The following is a 26,209-nucleotide window of genomic DNA, read 5'->3' as shown; positions in this document are numbered from 1 at the left end:
CCCACCTGGACCACCGGCCACCCCCCACCATGCCCGGACGCACGCGGTCACACCAACACGGACAGACGCGGCCTGGCCCGAGACCCGCAGGAAACGCTCGGCCGCCCAGGCCTGTCTCACTTCCGCTTTCCCTCAATTTGCTGGGGAAGTGGCCGCGGCCTCCTCCCGCGCCCTCGCGCTCCACGCCACGTCCTTCCCACCCCCACTTGTCTGGCAGCCTGGAGGACAGTGGCCAAAAGAAAGGGTCCCGCCCTGCCCTCCTGGGAGCAGGACAGTGAAGTGACTGGGCAGGGGACAGAGGAGCCAAGGGGCTGGCGCGGCTGAACGTCCAGGGCGCAGCAGGCCAGGGAACAAGCAGAGACAGTGCAAAGGCCCTGGGGTGGAGTCAAGCTGCCGAGCTAGAGCAATGGGAGGAGGTGGCTTGGCTGGGGCTGAGGGCAGGGACCACAGGGCCAGGTGCTGACTCGGGCCTTTGCTCTGCATCCAGCAGGCACTCTGCAGGGCTGGGAGCAGAGGAGGGGTACAGTTTGCCCTGGTCTGGAATTTGCTTTGCTGGGCATGGAACCCAGGGTTGGGCCAGGCTGGGCCAGGGCTCCCCCTGAGCTGCATCCAGCCCTTTCTTATTTTCTGTTTGGGGAACAGGGTCTCGCCAAAGTGCCCAGGCTGGCCTCGAACTTGAGGTTACCCAGCCTCCCAAGGAGCCGGGATGACAGGCACACACCGCTGTGCCCGGCTCTGACATGGGTGCTGGCGGCTGGGTGAAAAGATGTGGGGTCCAGAGCAGAGGTGGGGGACCAGCCAGGAGGCCAGAGAGGGTGGCACTGCAGCCACACCACAGCCACGCTGCCGAGGCCCCTGGGTCACCCTGGGCAGACACAGCACTCACCCTGCCTCACGCCTCAGGCTGATGGGTCTTCCAACAGGAACTACTCTTCCTGCAGTCCCGGGTCAGACCCCAGGGATGCTCGACCACCGAGCCACGTCCCCAGCCCTATTTTGTATTTCATTTAGAGACATTTGCGGAGGCTGACTGTGAACTCATGATCCTCCTGCCTCAGCCTCCTGAGCCACCACGCCTGGCCCCAGCCCTTTTTTTTTTTAATTTTGATGCAGGATCTCACTAAGTTGCTTAGGGCCCTGTAAGTTGCCAAGGCTGGCCTCCAACTTTTGATCCTCCTGCCTCAGCCTCCTGAGCTGCTGGGATTATAGGCATAAATGTGTCTTGAACGGTGACCATGTGCTCCGCACTGTGCTAGGGCCAGGGGTCAGGAGAGCAGGACAGATGCCAACCTGGCTCAAGAAGATCCCCTGTGGCCGGAAGATGGTCACAGAGCTGAAAGCAGCAAAAGTGGTGTTGGGGACAGTCAGGGAAAGGCAGAAGGCGAAAGGCCACATCAGGGGACCTTGGCACAGGAGCCCGGAGAGGCTTCCAAGAGGAGGTGACCAAAGCCAGGCCAGGAGGCGAGCAGGGTAGGTACGCCGCTCCAGAAGAGAAGGACAGGCACCCAGCGGGCGCGGCCTGCGCGGAGCTCCGGGCACTGGCCCCTGCCTCCTGACCTTCCCCTCCCCTCTTCCTCCCCCTGCCCAGCCTGGCCGCTGTCCATAACCCACAGCCGTCGGGTTGACCCTTTGCGTATTTTCTTTCCTCTTTTTAACTTTTCACCTTGGGACAGGTGTCCCTCTGCTGCTCGGGCTGACCTTGAATTCCTGGGCTCCAGCGTCTTCTCGCCCCAGCCTCCCCAGTAGCTGGGACTTCAGGTGCGCCCCACGTATCCAGGGTGTCCTGGGGGGATTATACAATAGTTCCCACAAACCAAAGGACGTGGGAAGGTCTCTCCATGTCCCCCGTGTCTCCCTGTGACTTGCTTTTTTGCTTGGTGACACGGTAGGGGTGAGGGGAGGTCCTTGGTCCCTCCTGTGGGGCCCAGGAGTCTCCAGGGCCTTGGTCTGTGCCAGGATGAAGCTCCCAGGCCTGGAGGCCGCGCCGTCCTGTATCACTTCTGGCGTCTGGGACCTTCCGGATCCTTCCTAGGACGGTGCCGTGGATCAGGCTTTCAAAGATAAGAGCCCAGCCGGCCAGCTCCTGAGGCCAAAGCCCCGCGTGACAGGAGTTCACGGGGCAGGTCCACGGGTCGCCCAGGGGCCCCCGCGCTCATCCCTCTGCCCTGCCTTTGCTCCCCGCCCCGTCCCTCGCTGAGCACCTACTTTGTGCTGGGCCCTGCTGACCTCTGGGCCCACAGCACTTAGAGGCGACCCGGCTCACGGGTGGGAGGACAACCTGCAGGTCAGAGGGAGGTGCCGGGTGAAGGGCAGCAGCGTCACAGCCCCAGGCTGATAGTGCCCTTGTCCCAGTTCGAGGGAAGATGAACATTTGAATTTTATGTGAAAGCTCCTGATTTTTCTTTTTCTTTTCTTAGTACTGGGGATTGAACCCCGGGGTGCTTTACCACTGTGCTACAGCACCACCCTTTTAAATTTTTATTTATCTATTTTTAATTTTATTTATTTATACCTTTGGGGTTTTTAAATTTTTTTTTCTTTGTAGTTTGTAGGTGGGCACCATGTCTTTATTTCATTTGTTTAGTTATTTGTTTAATATGGCGCTGAGGATCGAACCCAGTGCCTCACACGTGCTAGGCAAGTGCTCTGCCACCGAGCCCCACCCCAGCCCCTATTTTATTTTTATTTTGAGACAGGCTCTCCGAAGTTGCTTAGGGCCTCACTAAGTTGCCAAGGCTGGCCTTCAACTTCTGCCTCCTGCCTCAGCCTCCCAATTTGGACACTTTGGATTTGGGGATTAGGAAATGTCCATCTTTCTGGTGACTAGTCTATGCAAATATTAAAAAATCTGAAAACTCCCAAATCTGAAACACCCCTAGGCCCGGCACTTCAGATCAGAGATGCTGTAGCTATCCGCCACTTAACCTCCAGCATGGCCCTGGGCCCTGGGTTGGAGTCCTAGCAGGGCCCAAACATCACACAATTCATTAATTAACCACGAGCTCCGCCCTGAGAGTGGGAGTTTGGTGCTAGGAGGAGACTGAGCGCTCCAGCCCTGGCCAGCTCTCTCCCACACACCGAGCCAGGACTGCCGACAGGTCCTCCTCGAGGCACAGCCTGGCGGGCCATCTGGTGTCTGTGTGGCCGAGGCACAGCAGCCTGGGGTGAGCTGGAGGCAGACGGGCCGATGCCGGGTAGCATAGTAGGTGCTTCATAAACGTCGCTGACGTGAATAAACGAATGTGAGGTGCAGCCAGGGAGGCCACTGGGCCGAGGAAGGCCCTGCACTGGACGAGGGGCGCACATCGGCGCTTAGAGGACGGTGTCAGGGGGCCTGTCTGTCCCTCCAGATCCTCGGGCTGCCCTTCCAGCCCCTGCTCTGTGCCCCAGAACACTGACCTCCAGGGATGATGGGTGACATCCACTGGCTACTGTGCTGCCCCAGTGGGGTTGGGTCCTGAGGGACCTCGGGAGGAACGGCCCTGGTGTGTGGTGAACCAGCTTCCCTGGTGTATGCTTCTGCCACAGCGTGGGCATGGCGTCCTGACGGGCCTGGGTGCCACCAGGCTGGTGTGTCCCCAGGCACTGGGCCATGGTGGAAACGGGGGTCCTGCTGACGTCGGGTGTCTCTGGAGCCGTGTGTTCACAGGAGCTGGTGCCTCTCTGAGCTCAGACCTCGGTGGAGGGGCCTCGTGGGACGAGGGACCCCTGCCTGGCCCAAGCCTGAGGTGTGGCGAGGCTCAGTGACAGTCACCATCGTGACCACCACCTGGGCCCCTGCGCTCTGCCCTGGGCTGGGTGACCAGGCTCTGCAGTCTGGCTGGGTGCGGATGTCTGGGTGGAGTCCTTCTGGGGTGGCCACTGGCTCTGAGGTGGTGGCCAGCGGGATGGGGAAGTGGCCAGCGGCTATCTTTAGCGCCTTCGCTCACAGCCTCCTCCTCTGCCTGGCCGAGGGGGACTTGGCGGGGCGGGTCAGGGAAGCAGCCCTGCACCCCCTTCTGTGGAGAAAGCAGGGGCCATGAGGTATCCTGAGACAGGGGCAGAGAACACAGGGTGCTGCAGGGACCCCTCCCGCAGGCTCTCCAGGGAGGGTGGAGCAGGGGATGCTCGGAGCCTGGGTTCGAATCCCGGCCTCCCTCTCCTGCAGTCTGCCCTGAGGGAACCATGCTTCATCTCTGTGCCTCAGTTTCCTCCTGTGGACTGTTGGGCTCATTCAGTGAGCACCTAAGGAGCCTACTGTGATCTAGGGGGTGTCTCTGGACCAGTCAGGCCTCACTTTCCACCTGTGAAGTGGGCATGGCGGTCATTGGGATTGATGAGACAACTCTGAGTCTAGCACGAGGCGTGGCACATAGTAGGTGTTCAATAAATGAGTCAAGATATGCCTTCTGTCCCCTCATGGCACAGGGTGGGGATGAGAGCTGCACCTCGGGCGAGTTAACTGCCTTCCCTCAGCCTCAGCTTCTTCCCGGCAAGCTGCACAGTAGAACCTGCCTGAGGGACAGGCCGCAGTCTCGGTGCCTGGTGCAGACAGGCCATTCCCAGCTAGGACCGCCTGTCCCTAGAGCGGCCTCAGTCAGCGTGAGGCTGGGCCTTGGAAGGTTCTGGATGTTTCCTCCCAGCTGTACTCCGGAGAGCCTGTGGGTGCTCCCGTCCTGCCCCCCCTGGGTTTGGGGGCTTCCTCTCTGTGCTCCAGCCTGGGCTGCTGGGCCTGCTCCTGAAGGGAAGGGGAAGCTGTTTGGGCTCCTGGGAGCTGACCAGAGGCTGGGCCCAGGAAGGGACTGTGATACTGGGTGGGTGGGCAGTTGGGGGGCATTGCCTGGAGGACAGGGAGGCAGGGCTGGACCCCAGAGGCCTCTGACGAGCAGCTGCCGGCCGGGAGCCATGGAGCAGGCGACGGCCCATGCCCTGGCAAGGCCTCCCCAGGCTCCAGGTTGGGAGCACTTTGGGGTGAGCCACCAGGTGCGGCCAGCTGGCCTGGGCTCTGCCCAGGGCCGTCCCCTGTGAGCTCTGCAGACTCTGGCTCTGACGCACCTTTTAAGGCAACAGCGGCTCCTGCCACCACCTCCCTGTCCCCACTTGCTCAGAAATTCCCAGCAGGTTTTTCGTTTTCTTTTTTTTCCTTTTCAGGGGGATTTGGAATGAGACTGTGTTCTGTCACCACAGATTCCAGAGGCAGGTCTGGGAGTTCAGAGCGTGACAGGAAGTGCACGCCATGCCACCTGGAGCTGCAAGGCACAGGAGCCAACAACCCACCCACTAGTCCCAGGGACTGCTGCAGGCCTGACCTGCCCAGGGCCCACTCTATTCCTCAAAGAGCTCCGAGGCCAGGGCGCTCCCCCTCCCGGAGCTCTGAGGACAGGGAGGCCTCATCCTGCCCCAGGGCCTTTGTGCTGTTCCTCTGCCTGGGTGGTGTCCCCACAGAGCTTCGCAGGCTGGATCACCCCCCCAGGCCTGGGCCTTCCTCCTTTGGATCCCAGTGTCATGTTTCTTCACAGTTTATCCCTTCTAAAGCCACCCACCCCCTTTACTGTTCATCGTCTGCCTCCCCGAGTGGAACAGAGGCCCCTGGGAAGCTGGAGGTCCCTGCCATCGTCCAGACAGCAGACTGTGCATCACAAAAACAAAACCCTGTGCCCCACCAGGCGGAGCCAGTGCTCTGCACTTGGCCTTCACAGCCCCAGCTGGACAGCGGAACTTGGGGTCCCTTCAGAGGAACCATTCTGGCAGAATGCCTGCCTTCCAGAAGCTGGGACTTGAGGAGACCTACGCTTGGAACTGCTGTGGAATGTGACCAGTCACCCCAACGGGGGGTGGGGGGGGTCAGGGAAGGGATGTGGCCCTGACCTGCTCACCAAGGCTGCCAAAGGCACCCAGTAACTTGGACAGGTGGACCTGTGGGGTGGCAGCCTCCACTGATGGCCTGCATGTGCCCTCAGTCTGGAAACCACCCCTAGGGGTCTTTGTTCTCGGGACTCCACATCCCCATCCAGACATAACTACAACTGGACACCTAGCCCTGGGCAGGGGACAAGGCACAGCCACTGTGCCTCAGACCAGCAAAGCCCACCAAGCAGGAAAGGAGGTTCCAGAAGCCAAGGGTGGCCACACTGGGAGGAGGTCCTGCCACAGCCTCAGCAGGCCTGGCTGAACCAGGAAGACCCAGAGGCCCCAGGGAAAAGCCCTGGCCTTGGACAGTTTCTTGCCAAACTCTACAACCCAAGGTACTGCTGACCTAGGGCATGGAGCCCAACACCCTTTGCTGTGCAGTCAAGTCCCTGGACTGTGGGATGAGACCCTAACCCCCCATACCTGCAGCACAACTGAGGGGCTCCCCCTGGCGGCCAAAGACTTAAGTGCAGTAACAGCTAGGATCCTCACCCGCTCCTGGGCTCCCAGGATAACAGAACCTCAGGTAGCGACACCTACAGCCTGCAACCTCCTCCCCACTCATAGGTCACCCACTAGGCTGCCTGCAGTTCACAGGTCTCAGCACTTAAATCATGTAATGGGGGGTTTAGCCTGAAGGCCACCTCATTTGAGAGCTACCAGGACCCAAGTAAGTGGGGCTGAGCTGTGCTGAGAAAGGTAGGAATCCCTCCTGTTAACAGAAATGGCTCATAATCTGGGGGGCAAGTTCCTACAAGGGATAGAGGTGGCACTCAACCCAAAACCCAGCTGTAACATCAGGGTCTGTCCCAAAGGGAAAGACCTCAGCCCAGAATGGTCACTTTTAAGGACCTGGGTGCAGCTGCACCTCTAGGCCACATCACGCCTGTATAGAACCCTTCTAGTTACTCTAGAAGCCATGAGGCACCACTCCTGAGACATGGCCTCTCCCACTGCCACGTCTTGGACAAGGAACCTGAGCAAGTCACAACTGGAAGGCGCCCTACGTGGATTAGCAGGATCACTGTGCACTGGATGGACCTCGTTTTGCCTCAGGCACCAGAACATCAAGTGCTCCTTCTCTCTCCAAAGCCCTGGCATCACCCAAGCTGTGCAAACAGAACAGACTTCTATAGTTAAGGCTCAGCTGCCTCACCCTGGTGACAAACATTGATACAAAGCACTCCCCCACACACACACACACAGGCTGGCTTTCCCAGGTGTGGCCTTAGCTTCCCTCTTGTCTGCTCCAGAGATGGGGCCAGGTGGGCAGAAGGTCAGAGCCAACCAAAGCCCCAGAGAGCGCGGCAGAGACCCCTCTGGCCACTGTGCACACAGGCCTTTGTCTCTGAGGCCTCAATACTCCCAAGAAAAAAACAGAGGCAAATGTCACTAAGAAGGCTTTATTGGCCACAGCCAGCTGCTCAGGATCCAGACATCAAGCACCTTCCTCCTTGGCAATGCGGTCTTTCTTAAGTGGTCCCTGTGGAGAAGGAAGGCCAGAGATGAAGCAGGCGGCGGCAGGAGTAAGCACTCCCTAGGGGACCGAGGAGGGGAGCACCCAGGATGGGCCACCAGAGCCCCTAACCCCAGAGCGAGGTAGCTGGCAAAAGGGCTCACCATGAATGCTTTCTTCTCCTCCATGGTCTGGAAGCGGCCATGGCCAAACTTGGAGGTGGTGTCGATGAACTTAAGGTCAATCTTCTCCAGAGCGCGCCGTTTGGTCTGTACCAGCAAGGACTGTGGCAAGGGGGAAGGGGCTGTGACTTACAGAGGCTCCCCAGCATCTCAGCTCATGGCCCACTGAGGCCAAGAACCCACACAGCACCATCTAGTGGCCCAAGCTCTGAACCTGTCCCATCAGGCAGAGGAGCAAGAGGACCCTGAGAGCAGGATGACCCATGAACACAGGAGCCCAACTAGCCAGACTAGGAATTTCCTCCTCCTGACTTCAAAGCTGGTGTCAAAGGGAAACCAACGCCCTCCCCTTCCTCAACCCTCCCACCCTGGCTCAGCACCAAAGGCTGAGCCTGTGATTCTCCACAGGGGTGAGATCCTGAAAGGATGCGGGAGGTCACCCACTCTTACCTTGCGGAGAGTGAGCACCCGCTTCTTGGTCCCCACCACACAGCCTTTCAGCATGACGAAGTCATTGGTCACTTCACCATAGTGGACAAAACCACCCTGGGGAAAAAGCAAGGCCACAGGGTCAGCAGAGTAAGCATGGAGGCAGCTGCCCTGCAGACCTGTGAGCTCTGCAGATATGGCAGACCTTTGGGGTCAGGTTGTCCCTGGCCATCTGACTGCAGGGCTTTCTCAGAAGGAAGACAACAGGGAGTGTTACACATTCTAGGCCTGATCACGGAACAGCTGGGCATGAACCCCTACCTTTTTAGCCAGCCCCATCTAGAGGGCCTAAGACACATGACTTGCAAGGCACACAACAGGGTGCTGTGCAGGGGCCAATGATTGACTGCACCCAGCACCCCAGAGAGCAGGCCCCTCACCCCACAGCCAAGGCCCGGGCAGCTCCACAGGGTACCAGGGAATCTTTGCAGGTGGAGTCAGTCCAGCACTCACCAGAGGGTTGATGCTCTTGTCAGACAGGTCGTAATCAGTGGAAGCATTATTCTTGATTAGTTTGCCATCCTTGATGAGGTAGCCCTGGCCAATCTTATAGATCTGAAAGAGATGCGTGAGGATCAGCACCTGGGAAGATAGGTCTGAGTGCCTCAGGGTGGGGTGTCAAGGGGGAATCCCCCAAATAGGACAGAGTGCCCCCCCCCTGCAAAAAAAAAAAATCACTAGGGGCAAGGTTAGAGCACTTGCCCAGCACATGTGAAACATTGGACCTCATCCTCAGCACCACATGAAAATAATAAAATAAAGGTACTGTATTCGTATTCATCTATGAAGCTCAGGCAGGAGGATCTCAAGTCCAAAGGAGTCTCAGCAACTTGGTGAGAACCTGTCTCAGAAGACTGGGATGTACATAGCTCAGTAGTCAAGCACCAAGCACCGCCGACTCAGACCCTATCCCAAACAAAAGGACACTACTAAAGAAAATGCCCAGGTGCCCAAGGCAGGCCTATAAACAGAGGGCCACTGCATCACACCAAGAGTCGTCCTTCCTGGAACCACCTGATGGCATCCTGCAATTATCCTGACCCCCAAGAACCAGAACCATCCAAGACCAGTGAAGATCTGAGGCCCACTGACACACAACACAGGCTGCCACCCAACCAGTGACATGGATTACAACCCCTCAGGGTTTCTCACCTTCTTGTTGATCTCGGTGCGGTGATGGTAGCCTTTCTGGCCAGCCCGAGCCACAGAGAAGGCCACACGGGCAGGATGCCAGGCTCCAATACAGGCGACCTTACGCAGCCCTCGGTGGGTCTTGCGGGGAAGCTTCTTGGTGTGCCAGCGACTGGTGACCCCTGGGGAGAACAAGCACTGCTGCACCAGAGGTCTGGCACTCACACCACTGGCCCTTTCCTGCTGGGAGTGCCCAAGTGCAGAACCCCAGCCAGGCTGACCACAGGGCTGTTCTCAGAAGGAAGGCAACAGGGAATGGTTCCTCAGTCTGACTCGGGCGCTGTGCCCAGCGCACATTCCAGGCTTCATCACAGAACAGCTGGGCCTGACGCCACCTCCCCCCAGGCTCAGCACAACAATGTGAGCCTCTGCACAGCTTACCTTTGTAGCCTTTGCCCTTGGTCACTCCTATGACGTCAATCATCTCATCCTGCCCAAACACCTGGTTCACAGGGACCTGCTGCTCTAGCCTCTCCCGGGCCCAGTCCAGTTTCTCAGCCACGGTGCCTCCATTCACCTGGATCTCCATCAGGTGGGCTTTCTTCTGGCGCAGAGGAAGCAGCCGCATCTAGGAAAGAGCAGGCACAGCTCAGCTCAGCTCAGCTCAGCTCAGCTCAGGCCTGGAGTCCCTCTGGTAGTACATCAATGGAGGCTGAGACACCCCTGTCCCCATTACTGTCTTTTTAGCCAGTTCATCTACCCTTGCTCTACTAACAAAGTTGATTTGGACAGGAAGGCCTGGTAAAGAGCAGACAGCAGGGGTGTGGCTCAGTATAGGAGTAGCTGGCTAGTGCACAAGGCCCTGGGTTCCATCCCTAGTGCCAAAAACACAAAAAACCTACACAAGGTGTTTTAAGGGTTAGAAAAAAATGCACCGAAGCACAAGCTGAGGGTTGCTGGCAAAGGTGCTCATCCTGTACCCCAGCTAAGCTTGGCCTCACGTTCCTATAATCCTAGCTACTCCTTAAGGCAAGAGATCCCATGTTCAAGGTCAGCCTGGGGAACTTAGCCAAGACACTGTCTCCAAGAGAGCTGGGGATGTGGCTATGTGGTAGTCTTCTGGTTCAATCCCAGTACAAAAAAAAAAACCTCTACCGTCCATGCAATCACCCATCTAGTGATCTCTAACCTCACAGGGCTATAGAGGCCCTGAAGCTAGGACCGCACCAGACACGAGGTGCCTATTTTACCAAGCCAACAAAGGGCCCACTCAGTTCACATCAATGCAGCATTTCACAACTAACTTAACCAGTTGGGTCAACAAATTTGAAAGGGATTTTCCCAAATGAGGTATGGTTTCCTCACCCACAGTGAGGACACAGCGCCCTCTGCTGGAAAGAGAGAGACCTACGCATATGGGGACCCTCCTGAGGATACCATATGTCCTTGAAGGGGCCTCATAAGGAATCTGAGTCTTAAACCCAACCAATCCTGGTTAGGCACAAAACCCTTATGAGCTGACATCTAAGCAGCACTTTTTTGGAAGGCTCAAACCCTTACATGCTTGCCCACCATGCAAGAGGCCCAGGGTTCAATCCCCATCATGAAAAATAAAGTCTTACTTGATCAGGTACATCACCAACAAGATGACACAGCACATGCTTACCTGGGTGTGGGCGATAATGCGGATGACCTGGCAATATTTCTTCATGCTATTGAAGTCCTTCTCCAGTTGCTTCTTGCCCATGTCATCCTGCCACTTCTTGCAGTATTTGGTAAAGGCCTTCTTCTTAGATTTATGCCTTCAGGAGCAGAGCAGAGTTGGGGAAGGGGCCGGGCGCAGACCTTCATCACCCTTGAGGGGTGAGCGGAAGGCACACTGGCACCACCAGGGGATGGGGCTCATTGCCGGCTTCTAAGGAGCCTTTTCCACCGGCAAGCGGAGCCTGGATGAAGCTCATCGGGCAGAGCCGAGCGGAGCTAAGCGGAGGTCCAACAAGGTTAATATAAGTCACAGATAGCCAAAGCACTATTCTTGCTCCAGGGTACCAGAAAGCTCCCTTTCTCTACCTTAACAGGTACTATTCTCAGTTACTATTAAGAAACCAGGGTGCTAAGCCAGGGCTAGAAGCCCAACACTACCACTGCCTTATCTTTCCTGTTTTGGGGAGTTACAAACAGTCAAAGGAACACAGTCAACCAATTGCACTAGGCTGACCAGAGTTAAGATGCCAGTTCTTAGATCAAGAACCAGTGCTGCTAAAGTTGACCTCCAGGTTTGGTTCTATTCAAGAGGCCAACTTAAAAAGGAGACAACAGCTTCCCACCACTAGAATTCAGGCTCTGTACAGGGTGTCTCCCTGCTCTGCAGCCCAATGCTGGAACTCCATGTTCTGGCTCTTACCAGTTCTTATAGAAACGCCTTTTGCACTCATCACTGATATGCTCAGCAAAGATGGTCTTGAAGGTTCGGAGGCCTCGAGGGGTTTCCACGTAGCCCACAATGCCTACAACCACCATGGGCGGTGTCTCCACTATGGTCACAGCCTCCACAACCTCCTTCTTGTTCACCTCTGAAGGCAGAAAATAGGACAGGAGTGAGCTGACACGAATGCCCACACAAGGTGGCCACACAACCTTCTCCTTCAAGTGTTTACATTTAACTTAACCCAACATCAGGACTCTAATACAGCTTCAGTTCTCTCTAGAAACCTAAGCAATCTCCAGGAACAGACAAATTTGTGGCCTGGACAAGAGTCCCAAGTACAATGGGGTGTAATAACAGATCTAAATTTACTCAGGGTAGACAATATAAACTAAGTGCTAAAAGCTAGTGCTGTGGGCCAACCAAGTGTAAATAAAGGCAGTGTATATTCCAGCCTTGATAGTGAAAGGTCACCAAGTTAGCACACACTCTATGCTGTAGCTCTTCACAAATTTACTCAGCACGTTCCATGCCTCCATAAGTACACTTAAACATCAGTCCTAAAATTTAACACTCCCATCCCCCAACTTAGACAACACAGTAGCATATACGTACTGGATCCTGGCCTATCAACTTCCCGCACGATGTGAGTCATGCCAGCCTTGTAGCCCAGAAAGGCTGTGAGGTGGACAGGCTTTGAAGGGTCATCCTTCGGGAAGCTCTTCACCTTCCCTCGATGCCTGCTGCTACGCTTCCGAGGCAAGAAGCCTAAGGATCCATGTCTGGGAGCGGAGAACTTCCTGTGAGACTGGGGAAAAAAAAAAAAAATATATGCACCCAAACAAGAGGCAGCTCGCATTTCACTGCTTCCCAGCTGCTGACCTATACTCAACCATGAGTTTTTTTTTTTTTTGGTACCAGGGATTGAACCCAACCGTGAGCCACATCCCCAGCATTTTCATTTTTTATCCCAAGAAAGGGTGGAAGTTGCTCAGGGTCTCACTAAGACACAGAGGCTGCCCTAGAACTTTTGCTCCTCCTGTGTCAGCCTCCAGAGTGGCTGGGATTACTAGTGTGCCCCAGCACACTCATCCCACAATGTTGACTCTTAACTAGACACCCAGCAAGGCCAGGATCAACCACATCACACTGCCTCCTTCTGAATGTTGACTGGGAACTATTTTTACAAGAAACAAAGTCATCCATCTAGCTCTAAGAGAACTAGAATATTAAAAACCGTGTTAACAGATAATTTGTCACCAAGATTCTCACCAGTGAAGCGACTCATGGGACAATAGCTGGGCACTAATAATGGTACCATAGTACTCTCCGGCCCCTGGGACAGAGCCAGCCTGGTACATAGTAGGCCAACAGGACTCACAGAGCCAAATCAGAACATGACAATCAGCACACAGATTCTGTCCGCCCGTCAATAAGTTCATCATGTGAGGTTTCTGGCGAGTCTAGAGGCCTTCAAGTTGCACCAAGGAATTTCCAAAGGGACCCTTTAAAACTCTTGCCAATAGTCTCCCCTCGCGCATGCGCCGGCCCCAGTTTACCAGAACACCGGGCGTCCCACTCAAGACCCTCCTGGCCCGGCAAATTGCTCTTGAGGATTAATAACAACTATCGCTAAAATCTGGTGAGGTCGGAGCCCAGAAACCATCTACGGCTTCAAGTGGGCGTCCAGGAGAGCTTCCGCCCCAAGGCCGATCGGTGGCCGACTCGCAATCCCAGGGTATTCCTCCATAACTCCCTTCCCCACAGGCCTCGCGAGTTTCCAGAAAAATAGGCCTCACTGCAGTCCCTACTGTATCCCCTGCGCTCCCAGAACGAGCTCCCGGGACCAGCCAAGCCAAGATGGCAACGATGCGCGGCGGATTCCACCACGCCGACTTTGAAGCCAAGAGGAAAGACGCCATTAAGGAACTCACCATCGCGCCGCCAAATCCCGCCGGTAGAGGCCGATTGGGCCTTGGTACACGACATATAAAGAGCCTCTTGACTCCGCCCCTTCCGGCGTGCGAGCGCGCGCCCGCGGCGGACGTCGGGTCGGAGGGGCGTACGGGGCGCCATTTCCACGCACGCTTTCCCACTCCTAGCGTAAATTCTGAGAGGACGTATGTTTCAGAAAAAAAAAAAAAAGAAAGAAAATCTACTTAGAGGCCCTACGGCGAGCGGAAGAGTTCAGACTTATTAAAAAGATACTGAAACGCTGGGTGACTGCGCGGACTCCGACAGGTCTACGGTGTTCTGCAGCAGCCAAACTTGATGAGAGAAAAATGGCTGCAGTCGTCTGGGGTTGAATAACCCCGCTGTAGGCTTCTTTCACATGTGGTAGCCAGTTTTAAGCCTAACCACTTGGGCGTTGTTGCCATTTTGTTTCGGAGTTGAAGAAGCAGCTCGATGGGGTGAGCTAGTTGCACGGCTTTCGCGAGCTCCCTCAAGCCCTGCCTGGGTCGTTCCGGTATCCAGCTGCAGGGTTCCGCGTCCTGAGCCCGCGCCACGACCTCGGGTCCTGCCCTCCAGATCTTCCCAGGAACCTGAGGTTTCCTCGGGTTCCGCCTTACCCCCGAGGCTGCCGCCCAAGACTGCCACGCCAGGCCTCGCTCGTGCCCCGACCTCCTCCTTCCCACCCGGGCATCGTGATCCTGGGCACGGCCGTGGCACCCACTGTGGTGTGAAAACCATTCTCTCATTTAACCCTCACAGCGTCCCTGAGAGGCAGCATTTGATAGGTCCTCAATCTATTACTGGAAATCGTTGGAGTCAGTGGTTTTGAAATCCAGCACTTTTGGGATCATGAGGAAACATGAAACCAGGCATGTCTATAATCCTAGACTGCAGAGGCTGAGGGAGGCCGAGGCAGGAGGATCGCGAGTTCAAAGCCAGCCCAGTGCCCCTGGGTTCAATCCCCAGTACCCAGGGGAAAAAGAAAGAAAGAAAGTTAATATGATGCACATACTGTGTACTGTGTTATCTATCCTCTCTGCACTCTTGACTGAGACACATTAGCATTTCTACAAGGAAATGTGACTCCCTATAGTTGCTTTTTATCTGAGGGAGATATATTCCAAGACATTCCTCTCCCTTGTCTGAGGCTGCAGATAGCATTGAATGCTGTGTACAGCATTTACACATGATACACACACGCAAACACACATCCCTTTGGTAAAGTTTAACATCAATTGAGCATTGTGAGATTATCAACCATAGCAAGTAATATGATAGAACAACTATTGCTTCCGGAGGTGGGGAGCACCTGTAGTGCCCTCAGAGGCTGGTGCAGGAGGACCACAAGCTTGAGGCCAGCCTGGGCAGCTTATTGAGATCCTGTCTCAAAAAATAAAAAGCTTTTGGATTTTAGTTCAGTGATAGAGCCCCCATGGGTGGTTCAATCCCCAGTCTTGTTATTTGGGTAAATAGCAGGGGGAAAAAAAGTGTGTGTGTGTGTGTACTGTATATACACTATAGTAAAGACCACTTAAAACTTATGAATTTTTGAATCCCATTTCCCTGAGATTAGGGAGGGTAGAGATTAGGGAGGAGCTGGGAGAGAGAAGAAAAGAAAGAACCAAGTCCATTTTAAAAGTAAATTGGAGTTAGTCGGAGGAAGGTTCTAGAAAAGCAGCAGCAGTGGCTCTAGTGGCAGTAGCAGCAGCCGGTCCCTGGTGTGGAGGTGCTCTTCAGATCTTTCTTATCTTCAGATCTTTCTTATCTCACTTGCCTGAAGCGACTGATGGAGAGAGAAAAGGTACAGTTCTGTAAACTCTTTATTGGTGGCTTAAGTTTTAAAACCACAGAAGAAAGTTTAAGAAACTACTACGAGCAATGGGAAGAGGAAGATCTGATGGATATGGAAGCGGACGTGGATTTGGGGATAGCTATAATGGATCTGGAGGAGGACCTGGAAGTGGTGATTTGGGAGGTAGCCCTGGTTATGGAGGAGGAAGAGGAGGCTCTGGTGGTAGAGGATCTGAATATGGAAACCGGGGTGGGGGCTATGGAGGTGGTTATGACAACTACGGAGGAGGAAATTATGGAAGTGGAAGTTATAATGATTTTGGAAATTATAACCAGCAACCTTCTAAATATAGTCTAATGAAGAGTGGAACTTGGGTGGCAGGAACATGGGGCGACCACGTGGTAGAGGAAATTATGGTCCTGGAGGAAGTGAGGGTTATGGTGGGAGGAGCCGATATTGAGCTTCATCCTATTTACCTTGAGCTTCATTGTATAAACAGAAGAGGATGAGAGCCCAAAGGTAACCGAACAGCTTCAGGTTATCGAAATAACAATGTTAAGGAAATTCTTTTTTTTTTTTTTTTTAAAGAGAGAGTGAGAGAGGAGAGAGAGAATTTATTTAAAGTTTTTAAAAGGTATTAGCCAGGATCATGATGTAATAAGACATAACGTTTTCCTTTAGAAAATTTAAGTGCATGTGTAGAGTTAAGAAGCTGTTGTACATTTATGATTCAATAAAATCTAAAGAAAAAAAATTAAATAAAAATAAACTTATGAATTTTTAGTGCTGGCAATATACCTTATTGGTAAAGCATGTGCTTTAACATACACAACGCTCTGAATTCAATCCCCAGCACCAAAACAACAACAATGAAATCTTATTAATTGTTTATTTCTGCAATTTTCCATTTAATATTTTCAAACTTCAGATTACAAACCTTGGAAAGCAAAACTGCAGATGGGAGGGACGACAGTCACACAGAGCAGGAGAAATATAAATAGCCGCACATTTGTCCCATGACCTCGGGTCCTGCCCTCCAGATCTTCCCAAGAACCAGATGTTTCCTCAAGTTCCGCAACAATGCTGCCTAATAATTTCAGGTTAGTTTAGTTTTTGCTGCCAAATTATTTAAGAAGTTTTTTGGTTTTGTTTTTGTGTTGACATATTATTCCCTTTTTACAGAGAAAATTAAGCTTAAGGCCAAGATATTGATAACTTGACAAAAGTCACACAATTAATGAAGGATGGAGCCCAAGTCTATCTGATTCTAGTTTTGGGTTTTCACTATATCTGACTTGAGAACCAAGAACACCCCCATCATTAGTGTGGTGGCACATGCCTATGGTCCCAGCTTCTAGGGAGGCTGAGGCTGAAGAATCACTTGAGCCCAGAAGTTCAAGACCAACCTAGACAATATATCAAGACCCTGTCTCAAAAAGTAACAAGACACAAAAAAACTTTTGGGGTCCTAAGCCACTCAATGACTCAAGAAGAAATTCTTACTGAAGGCTGCTCTTTGCCATGCGCTGCTCTGACTGCAGAGCTAAAGAGTGGAATGTTCAGGTTTAAGAAGAGCCAGGTGTGGTGGCGCACACCTGTAATCCAAGCTACTTGAGAAGCTGAGGCAGGAGGATCACAAGTTGGAGGTTAGTCTGGGCAACTTTGTGAGATCCTGTCTCAAAATAAAAAAGGGGGCTGGGGCTGTAGCTTAGTGGCAGAGTGCTTGCCTAGCATGTGTGATGCACTGGGTTCGATCTTCAGCACCACATAAAACTAAATAAATAAAATAAAGGTATTTGTTCACCTAGAACTTTAAAAAAATAAAATAAAAAAGAACAGGTTTAAGGCTACTTACCAAGATGTATGCAACCCATCAAGGTTTTGGGGGTGTAGCTCAGGGGTGGCACACTTGCCTAGCATGCGCAGACCCTGGGTTCCATCCTCACTACTGCCAAAGAAAGAAAAGAAAAAAGTTATACAGCGTGGTGGCCATGCCTATGATCCCAGCGACTCAGGAGGCTGAGGCATAAGGATTGAAAGTCTGAGGGCTTATTAACTTAGGGAAACTCTGTCTCAAAAGGGGCCCAAGGTGTAGCTTAATGGCAGAGTGCTGCTGGATTCAATCAGAGACAGAGAGAGAAAGAGAGATTCATCGAGATGTAGGATCACGTTCAAAATATATATTTTCAAAATCAAGAGATCTCTGTGTTTATGCCATTCAGTTCTGAACCTCCATGTAGCCAAACAAAAAAATGAACGTTACTAACATAATTCACAGCATCCTCATGATGAAAACGAACAAAGAGCCAAAGGAGTCCACTGTGCCTGAAATAAGGCATTAGTGTTTTTTTGTTTGTTACTGGGGATTGAACTCAGGGGCACTCAACCACTGAGCCACATCCCCAGCCCTATTTTGCATTTTATTTAGAGACAGAGTCTCACTGAGTTGCTTAGTGCCTTGCTTTTGCTGGAGCTGTCTTTGAACCCACAATCCTCCTGCCTCAGCCTCCTGAGTCACTGGGATGGATTACAAGTGTGCACCACTGCGCCCGGCTCCAAGGGTTTAGATATTTCTCCTGGGCAGGGGGTTTCCTCCTAAAGGAGCCAGAGTGGAATTCAGCTGATGGTCCCTGGAATACCTCCCAGTGATGCAGAGAGGCTGTGCACACTCAGCCCAGACCAAAGAGCTCACGGCAACCCCTCAATCCCTAACAAGGCACTTGGGTTGCGTGATTGCTGATTGCTAACTTAATTCAAAAGCGAAATCCAAAGTCTGGAAAGAAATGGATCAACTGTTTGCTGTGATCCTCCATCAGTACTGTTTTTCAAAAAGGAGCTTCTTGCAAGCAGTGGGAAAGGTCCAAGATTTGGCTCTAGTACCTGTAGGACGGAGGTTCTCTGCTGCCAGGTAAAACCAGAGGTGTGTGCTTCAGCTGCAGTAGAAGGTTCACTACTACTGCATGGACCCATGGAGGACGGGAATGGAGAGACCAGGAGGGCCACAGAGGAGCTGAGTGAGGCAGGTCATCGCCTCGCACAGACAAGACTGAGTCACGTTTGTCAGGAGAGGAATGGACACGGACACCCCAACGTTCCCTATGGCAGCCTGCCTCGCCCGTGAAGCAACAATGCCCCTCTTGACAGGAGCTCCCACCCGCATCTTTTGTGCTGTCATTGATTGTTGCAAAACCACTCAGCCCAATTGACAGGCAGGGCGCTTGATGCCAAGGTCAGTTAATATGGGCTTGTGGTATGAGTGCAGCCCCATTCCGCAGGGGCAGGAGCCTGGACCCAGAGCCTCCAGGTTATGAAAGCCCCTCACCCTGCTCCTCCGCCACCAGCTGTGGGGGAGAGGCCCTAGGGGGCGGGGCAGGCAGGAGAATCTGGCAGCTCCTGCTCCTCCAGCTTGGGCCTGGCGAACTTCTATGTGCCCCTCCTGGCGCTGCAGGCACAGATGACCAGCCTGGCCTCGCACTGCGTCTCTGTCTCCATCCTGGGCCTCTGCCTCCTGTGGTGCAGCAGCCTGCCGGTGGCAGGGGTGCTCACCTTCATCCTGGTCCACAGGCTGTGCATGGAGAGGCTGCTGCCCGTGCAGCAGATCCTGTGGCGACGCCTGACCATCGCCAGGATCTGGAGTCTCCGGCTGCTCTCCACGCTGATCCGCAGAACCTGCCAAGGCACCCTGCACCTCCTGCGGCACCTGCAGTGGGAGGCCAGCCTGACCCTGTTCTCCATGGCGCAGTGGGCCTTCTACAGCCTGGTCGACTCCCAGCACGAGAGCAACAAGGCCTTGGAGCTGCTGCTGCGGGTGGTGCTGCAGCCCGTGGTCATGGCCCTGCTGGCCCGCTGCCAGGACAGGCTGTGGGCTGCCGCGGTGTGGGTGGCCCGGGCCGTCAGGGGTGGTGGCCTGAAACTCCTGGGGCCATCCAGGCTGTGCTGGGCAGGCTCCAAAGATCTGGATGCCGTCACCACCAGCCTCCCTGCCACCACGGTCCCTTTCAGCCAGCGCTTCCCTGGGCCTGACCCAGCCGCGCTGAGCAAGCTGCCGTCAGCCTCCATCAGCCTGTGCGTTGTGAATGGGGACACAAACACCAGGCAGGGAGAAGGAGGCTGTGGCTTTGGGGCGACCAACATACCCCTCAGCACCAGGTTCCAGAGCAGCAGGCCTAGCCGCAGGGCCGCCAGGTGGTCATCCAGGCAGGCCCTGGCCCAGCAGGTCAAGGCCTCCTGCGTCCTCGTAGTCCTTCTCTATATCTACGCCGCGTCCGTCTTCGTGCAGATCTTAAAATAAAGTGATCTGATGTGGGCCAGCCCCGGCCGCCTTTCCTGCCTGGCTTTGTCGCGAGCAATTGAGCCATCCGTCCACTGAGGTGCATGCCGGGTTCAGGGGCAAGGAGGGGGTGCCTGGTGTGCACACTAGGGTCTGGGCTGGGGCCTGGGTCTCAACTTGTCACCACTGTGTCCTTGGTGGGGGGTTCCTTCCCCTTCTCAGCCTCAGTTCCCTTTTCTGTAAAATACAGGTCATAGGGCTCCAAGGGGAGGGGATGGAGAGAATTTGTAAACTGTGGAGTGCCGGTCCCTCTTTAGGCACCCCAAAAGAGTACACGAAGCCTCTCTGGCCAACTGTTTTATGTCCTGCCATAAATGGAAGGACACGACCAATTCATGAATGGACTGGTTTAATGTCTTTGAAATGTCAGTTATGCTGGGCGCCATGGTGCACACCTGTAATCCCAGCGGCTGGGGAGGCTGAGGCAGGAGGATCAGAAGTTCAAAGCCAGCCTCAGGAAAAGTGAGGCACTAAGCAATTCAGTGAGACCCTGTCTCTAAATAAGATACAAAATAGGGCTGGGGAGGTGGCTCAGTGGTCGAGAGCCCTGAATTCAATCTCTGGTACCTGTCCCCCAAAATGTCAATTGCTTCTATATTGGTCTATAAAGTCATTATAGTTCCAACCAAAATCCTGAGGGATTTTTTTTTCTAGCAGGGATGGGGGGATTCAAACAGACACTAATATGGTATGAAAAATCAAGGCCCTTGAAAAAGTAGGGCAATTTTGAAAACCCAGAGCCAAGATGTGGATTGTCTACCAGATTTTAAGATATGTTACAAAGTCCCAGTAGTGAAACAGTATGGCAGTGGCAGAAATAACAGAAAAATGGAATAGAATGCAGAGCCTGATGTAGGCCAAGATGGGAGCTTGGTACCCAAAGAGGCGACTTCCCAAATCAGTAGGGAGGCAAGGGTTATTTAACAGGTGAGATCGGAGAAATCTGGTCACTACGTGAAGAAATAGAGAAATACCTAGTGGGGTGACTGGTGCTCCCTAGGGGTAAGGCCACTGAGCGCTGGCATGGGGGCACACACCTGCAATCCTAGCAACTTGGGAGCCTGAGGCAGGAGGATGGCAAGTCTGAGCAGCCTCGGCAACAGTAAGACCCTGTCTCAAAATTTAAAATGAGGGCTGGTGTATAGCTCAGTGGTAGAGCTCCCCTGAGTTCAGTCCCCAGTACCAAAAGGGGGACAAAGGATAAAAATACACCTAGAACCTGTGGATGTGGGTGGCCCTATTTGGAAAAAGGATCTTTGCAGGTAGAATTAGGCTAAGGATTTTGAGATCAGACCATTCTGGATTAGGAGGGGCCCTAAACCCAATATTATAAGAAAAGTGAAGCTGGGTACGATGGTGCTTACCTGTTATTTCAGCAGCTTGGGAGGCTGAGGCCAGAGGATGGCAGATTTGAAGCCAGTCTCAGTAACTTAGGCTGTAAGCAACCTAGTGAGACCCTGTCTCAAAATAATAAGTCTGGGGATGTGGCTCAGTAGTTAAGAGCCCTTGGGTTCAATCCCTGGTACCGAATCAATCAATCAATAAATAAAAACAAGGAGAAGAAAAAAAGTGAAGAGGAGGAGAAAACACAGAGAGGCCACATGAAGATGGTCACAGGTTAATGTGACTGAGCCAAGGCAGGCTAAGGGTTGCTGGCAGCCACTGGAAGTTGGGGGAGAGGCGTGGAATAGGTTGACAGAGCCTCCAGTAGGAACCAACCCTGCAACAACTTGATATTGGACCTTCTGCATCCAGAACTATGAGAGAGTAAATTCTCTACTGTTCTAAGCCACAAGTATTACGTAGTTTGTTATAGCAGCTACAGGAAACTAACACTGATTCCTACTTTGTATCTCAACTGTGAACCTAAGTTCCAAAAAATGTTTTTTAAAGTGTTACATCAATGTAAAGGTCATTTTGTATGCCAAAGACATTTATTATTTGGGGGAAATAATACTAGCCACATTTTTTCTTGGTGCTGGGATCAAACCCAGGGCCCACGCAGGCTAAGCAGCCCTCTGCCATGAGCTACACACCCGAGCCCTCAGCTGCCATTTTTATTTATTTATTTTTTGGTGGTGCTGGGATTGAACCCAGGGCCTTATGCACCCAAGACAAGCACTCTATCAACTGAGCTACATCCCCAGCCCCCTGCCATTTTTGAAGGCAGAATAATCCTTTATCTCATTTTCTCATCCCAGCAACTCTTTGAGGAAAGCACGGTTCTGTTGATCTGTTTTATATCTAAGGAAACTAAGTTTGAAAAACTTATAAATTCCTGAAGTCACAGAGGAGCTCTCGCCTTGAACCACGGGCCTTGCAGCCCCTCCAGGGTTCCTCTCACGCCCCTTTCCTACTCTTCCCTCTCCACTAGCCGAGTTCCCAGTGTCCCTCCAGGCCTAGGGCAGTGCCTGCCCAGCTTGAGCAGCGCATGACCAGCTCCAAGGCCAGAGGTCCTCCTAGGCCCCTCCCCCACGGCGCCCATTCACTTGCTGCTCAGGGAAACTGGTGGCTTCCTCACTTAGCCCACCACACCCAAGCCCTGTCCTCCTCCCCCTGGACTCCTGCGCCAGCCCCTGACACGCCATCAGGGGAGAGAACCACTCTTCTCTCCCAGTGTCCAGTGACTGCCGGCAACCACTGTGCTCCTCCTGCCCCCCCCCATCCTGACCCAGCACCCAGAGAGGTCTTATTTATTTATCTATCTATTTAATTATTTATTTGTTAGTTATCGATGGGCCTTTATTTATTTATCTGTTTAGATGTGGTGCTGAGAATCAAACCCAGTGCCTCACACATGCTAGGCAAGTGCTCTACCACTGAGCCACAACCTCAGCCCCCAGAGAGGTTTTATTGACACTGTAAATCAGACCAAGGTCATTCCACCAATTAGTACCCTCCAGTGACTTCCAGGAGTTTGAGGTCCATAGGGACTTCGAGCTGCATCCAGGCACATCCCTGGGCTTCCCAGCATGGCTAACTCTTATTTTAAAAGTACATTTTGAAAGAAGATTAAGTTGATTCATTTTTTGGGAGGGGTGGGGTATGGGGGTTGAACTCAGGGGCACACAACCACTGAGCCAATCCCCACTGAGCCAATCCCCAACCCCCCCCCTTTTTTTAAGAGAGAGAGAGAAATTTTTTTAAAATATTTATTTATTTATTTTTTAGTTATCGGCGGACACAACATCTTTGTTTGTATGTGGTGCTGAGGATCGAACCCGGGCCGCACGCATGCCAGGCGAGCGCGCTACTGCTTGAGCCACATCCCCAGCCCCTCTTTTTGTGTATGTGTGTATGTTTATTTAGAGACAGGGTCTCACTAAGGGTCTCACTAAGTTGCTTGGTGCCTCACTTTTGCTGAGGCTGGCTTTGAACTCCTGATCCTCCTGCTCAGCCTCCAGAGCTGCTGGGATAACAGCTGTGCACCACTGTATCTGGTCAGTTTTTTGACTCTTGGTGGTGGGGCGCCTGCCCAGGCTTTGGGGCCAGTTCCCTAGTTTCCTTTCTCAGCATGAGGAAACTTTGTTGCAGGGGAAAAAAAAATTGATCAGGAAATTGGGGAGATGGAGACTTTAATTTTTTCTTTCTTATTTGTTTGTTTGTTTTGTTGTTTTGTGTGTGATACTGGGGATTGAACCCAAGTGTGCTCTACCACTGAGCTTCACCCCTAGAATTTTTAAATCTGTTTTTTTAATTCTTTTAAAGATTTCTTTTTTAGTTGTAGATGGACACAATATCTTTATTTTTAAAATTTTTTTATATGATGCTGACGGTGGAACCCAGCCTCACACATGCTAGGTGAGCGCTCTACCCCTGAGTCACAACCCAGCCTGTTTTTCAAATTTTGAGACAGAGTCTTGCTAATCGCTGAGCCTGGCCTCCAGTTTTCTGTCCTTTGCCACCACGTCCCTCTTGGGCTTACATTTTTTCTTTATTTTTTCTTGGTGTTTATAAATTTAAAGGGCTCTGTGACAACACCCACTGGCTGGGATCTATTTGCAGGTATATAGATCAGGTTCCTTGCATCACTCTTCTTTACTGGCAACATACAAAGCCTTGAAATAGTCTAAGGGGAAGAAGAGCCTGTCGGGGACACAGGACCAGACAATCCCTGGGTGCCGGCATGTCATTGAAAGAAGTGTCAATCATCTCTTTGGTTTATTCTAAAATCTTCCCATCTTCCTTGCCCTCCTCTCATCCTCTTTCCTTGAAACCTTCCCCCGTCCCTCCTCCTTTGTCCCCCTCCCCTCCCGGTCCTCTTCTCAGCCCTGATCCTCCTCTTGAGATTCTAAATTGTCATTGTCAGCTCCACCAGAGATAGGGTCACCTCTGTGATGCCCAGTACCGAGCACACAGTAGGGCTTCATGAGCATTTGTGGAGGAACGCGAGGTGAGCATGTTTGTCTGTGGGATTGTCAACAGCAGTGGGTCGCCTCCCTCCCTCGAAGCTAAGTGGTGTCCCGTGGGAGGCTGGGCCACCCTTCCTCCTGGAATGGCCATTTTGTGTCCCGGTCTTCAAGTCTCTAGGAACCTCCTCTTTACCCTCCCCTAACACCGTGGGGGTGCCCCCAGCACTTTGCTATTCTAACAAAGTGACCAAATAGCCTGAGCCTTGATTTCCTCTGGTGTAAGGAGGGAAAGGCCTTGTCTAGGGCGGTCACATGCCGGGGTCTGTTATAGACGTTACATACTATTCATTATATAGTTCTAGTAGAAGTTTTAGATTGTCTGTCTCATCAATCTTCAAAGTCCCCCAGAACAGTGCTCTTAAACCTGTTTTGTTTTTGCAATGCTGGGTTCTAACCCCGGGCTTTGTGCGTGCTAGGCAAGGGGTCCGCTACTGAGCTACCTGCCCAGGCAAAGTCTCCATAAATCACCCTCCAGCAGCTTAATACATGGGTTCTGATCCCAGCAGCTAGGGAAACTGAGGCAGGAGAATCATGTGTTCAAAGCCAGCCTCAGCAACTTATCAGGGCATTTAGCAACTCAGCCAGACCCCGTCTCAAAATAAAAATACTAAAAAAGGGCTGGGGGTGTGGCTCAGTGGTTAAGCACCCCTGGGTTCAATTTTAATACAAAAAAAAAAGTGTGTTCTGGCCCAGGAGGACTGGGATGCTGAGGCTGCGGGTTGGAACGCTCCTTAAGTAGCAAGGTCCTAAGTAGATCTTATTGTCCCCATTTTGTAGCCCAGATTACTAAGGCTCAGAGAGGTTGAGGGCCCCACAGCTGACAGAGGTCAACAGGAGATCCAGGGACAGAGTAAAGCAGAAGTCATCAGCCTTGGCTGCCCGTTAAAGTCACCCAAGGAGATCCTAAAAATTCTGACTCCCAAGATAAATCTCAGAACAACTAAATTACAATTTCCAGGGGTGAGAAGCAGGTGTAGAGTTTTGTTTGTTTGCTTACTTATTCATTTTTTGTTTTGTTTTTGTAGTGGTGGGGGTCACATCCAGGGTCACACACATGCTAGGCAAGTGCTCTACACTAAGCAGCATCCCCAGCCCTCCTTATTTTATTTTATGACAGGATCTTACCAAGTTTCCCAGGATGGCCTCAAACTGTGATCCTCCTGCCTCAGCCTCCCAATGGCTAGGCTCACAGGCCTGTTCACACTCCTGGCCGCCATCGGGCATTTTTAAAAGCTCTCTAGTAATTGCAAAGTGGAGTAAAAACTGAGAAGTACTGGACTGAAGAACCCAGTTTGCTGGGGTTAGGGCACATCCTAGCCCTTTTTGTTTTTTATTTTGAGACAGGTCTTGCTAAATTTCTTAGGCCTTTCTAAGTTGCTGAGGCTGGCCTCAACCTTATGATCCTCCTGCCTCAGCCTCTGAGCTCATGCCCACCTCCTTTTATTTAAAGTGTATTTTTATTTTGACAAAGGATCTCACTAAGTTGCCCAGGCTGCCTCAGTGTCTGGAGTCACTGGGATTATAGGTGTGTGCCACCACACCTGGTATAAGAGATATTCTCAGTTTAAAGGTTGAACAAAAGCTGGCAGCAAGCTGAATTTGGTGACCCAGAGGAAGAGTACAGCCACCCACCTGGGAAATTATTTGCTGGTAAGGGCTGTGTAGAAAGACTAAAAAGAACTACAGATCAACAAGAAAAACACAGAAAGACTTCATTTCCCAGGCTCCTTTGCAGCTAGGAGTGGCCCGGACTGCACTAGGCCAATGGAATGTGGGCTGAGGGATGGGCCCAGCCCTGCTGCCTGGCCCAGATCGCCAGCACCTGATCCCTTAACTTTTCTCTTTGCTTCCCCCCCACCCCACCTGTGGATTGAACAATCCTGGGCCTTGTGCTCTACCACTGAGTTATCCCCAGCCCCATCATTTTTTTTTTTTTTTGGTAATAGAGATTGAACCCAGGGGTGCTCTGCCACTGAGCTGTATCCCCAGTTCTTTTTATTTTATTTTCAGACAGGGTCTAAATTGCTGAGGGTCTTGCTAAACTGCCAAGGCTGGCCTCAAACTTGCAGTCCTCCTCCCTTAGCCTTCCAAGTTGCTGGGATGACAAGCACGTGCCACTCTGCCCAGTTTCACTCTTTTTTTTTTTTTTT

General features: G+C 52.5%; 2 protein-coding genes and 3 non-coding genes across 5 annotated transcripts; 1 reads left to right on the top strand and 4 right to left on the bottom strand.

The window, feature by feature from the left end:
- Positions 1-7,278: 7,278 nt before the first annotated feature.
- Positions 7,279-13,660, bottom strand: Rpl3 (ribosomal protein L3). The gene is made up of 10 exons (XM_015501898.2): positions 13,507-13,660; positions 12,188-12,380; positions 11,552-11,720; positions 10,814-10,949; positions 9,589-9,775; positions 9,169-9,329; positions 8,470-8,571; positions 7,978-8,073; positions 7,510-7,629; positions 7,279-7,372 (listed from the first exon to the last, which is right to left on the bottom strand). Exons 1-10 carry the CDS (start codon positions 13,507-13,509, stop codon positions 7,328-7,330), a joined length of 1,212 nt encoding a protein of 403 aa, XP_015357384.1. The 5' UTR covers positions 13,510-13,660; the 3' UTR covers positions 7,279-7,327.
- On the bottom strand, positions 9,435-9,527 carry LOC125616831. Its single transcript, XR_007347605.1, has one exon. It is a non-coding gene; the product is annotated as a small nucleolar RNA U83B (small nucleolar RNA).
- On the bottom strand, positions 10,950-11,004 carry LOC125616833. Its single transcript, XR_007347607.1, has one exon. It is a non-coding gene; the product is annotated as a small nucleolar RNA U82P (small nucleolar RNA).
- Positions 12,959-13,022, bottom strand: LOC125616830. Its single transcript, XR_007347604.1, has one exon. It is a non-coding gene; the product is annotated as a small nucleolar RNA SNORD43 (small nucleolar RNA).
- Positions 13,661-13,852: 192 nt separating the features above from the next.
- On the top strand, positions 13,853-19,623 carry LOC125616827. The gene is made up of 3 exons (XM_048803128.1): positions 13,853-13,983; positions 16,246-16,417; positions 18,882-19,623. Exons 2-3 carry the CDS (start codon positions 16,398-16,400, stop codon positions 19,606-19,608), a joined length of 747 nt encoding a protein of 248 aa, XP_048659085.1. The 5' UTR covers positions 13,853-13,983; positions 16,246-16,397; the 3' UTR covers positions 19,609-19,623.
- Positions 19,624-26,209: the final 6,586 nt, after the last annotated feature.

Source organism: Marmota marmota, unplaced genomic scaffold (assembly GCF_001458135.2).
Source record: "Marmota marmota marmota unplaced genomic scaffold, marMar, whole genome shotgun sequence".
Classification (NCBI taxonomy): Eukaryota; Metazoa; Chordata; class Mammalia; order Rodentia; family Sciuridae; genus Marmota; species Marmota marmota.
This window is presented reverse-complemented; position numbering and strand designations above follow the sequence as displayed.

What these genes read in the sequence shown, in the direction of transcription:
- LOC125616827 (XM_048803128.1), top strand. Translation starts at nt 16,398, where the DNA reads ATGCTGCCTAATAATTTCAG. An exon ending in ATGCTGCCTAATAATTTCAG is followed by an intron (nt 16,418 to 18,881) that starts GTTAGTTTAGTT and finishes CCTGGTCCACAG; the next exon opens with GCTGTGCATGGAGAGGCTGC.
- Rpl3 (XM_015501898.2), bottom strand. An exon ending in AGGCGTTTCTATAAGAACTG is followed by an intron (nt 10,950 to 11,551) that starts GTAAGAGCCAGA and finishes CTGCTCCTGAAG; the next exon opens with GCATAAATCTAAGAAGAAGG. An exon ending in ACAAGAGCATCAACCCTCTG is followed by an intron (nt 8,074 to 8,469) that starts GTGAGTGCTGGA and finishes CTTTTTCCCCAG; the next exon opens with GGTGGTTTTGTCCACTATGG.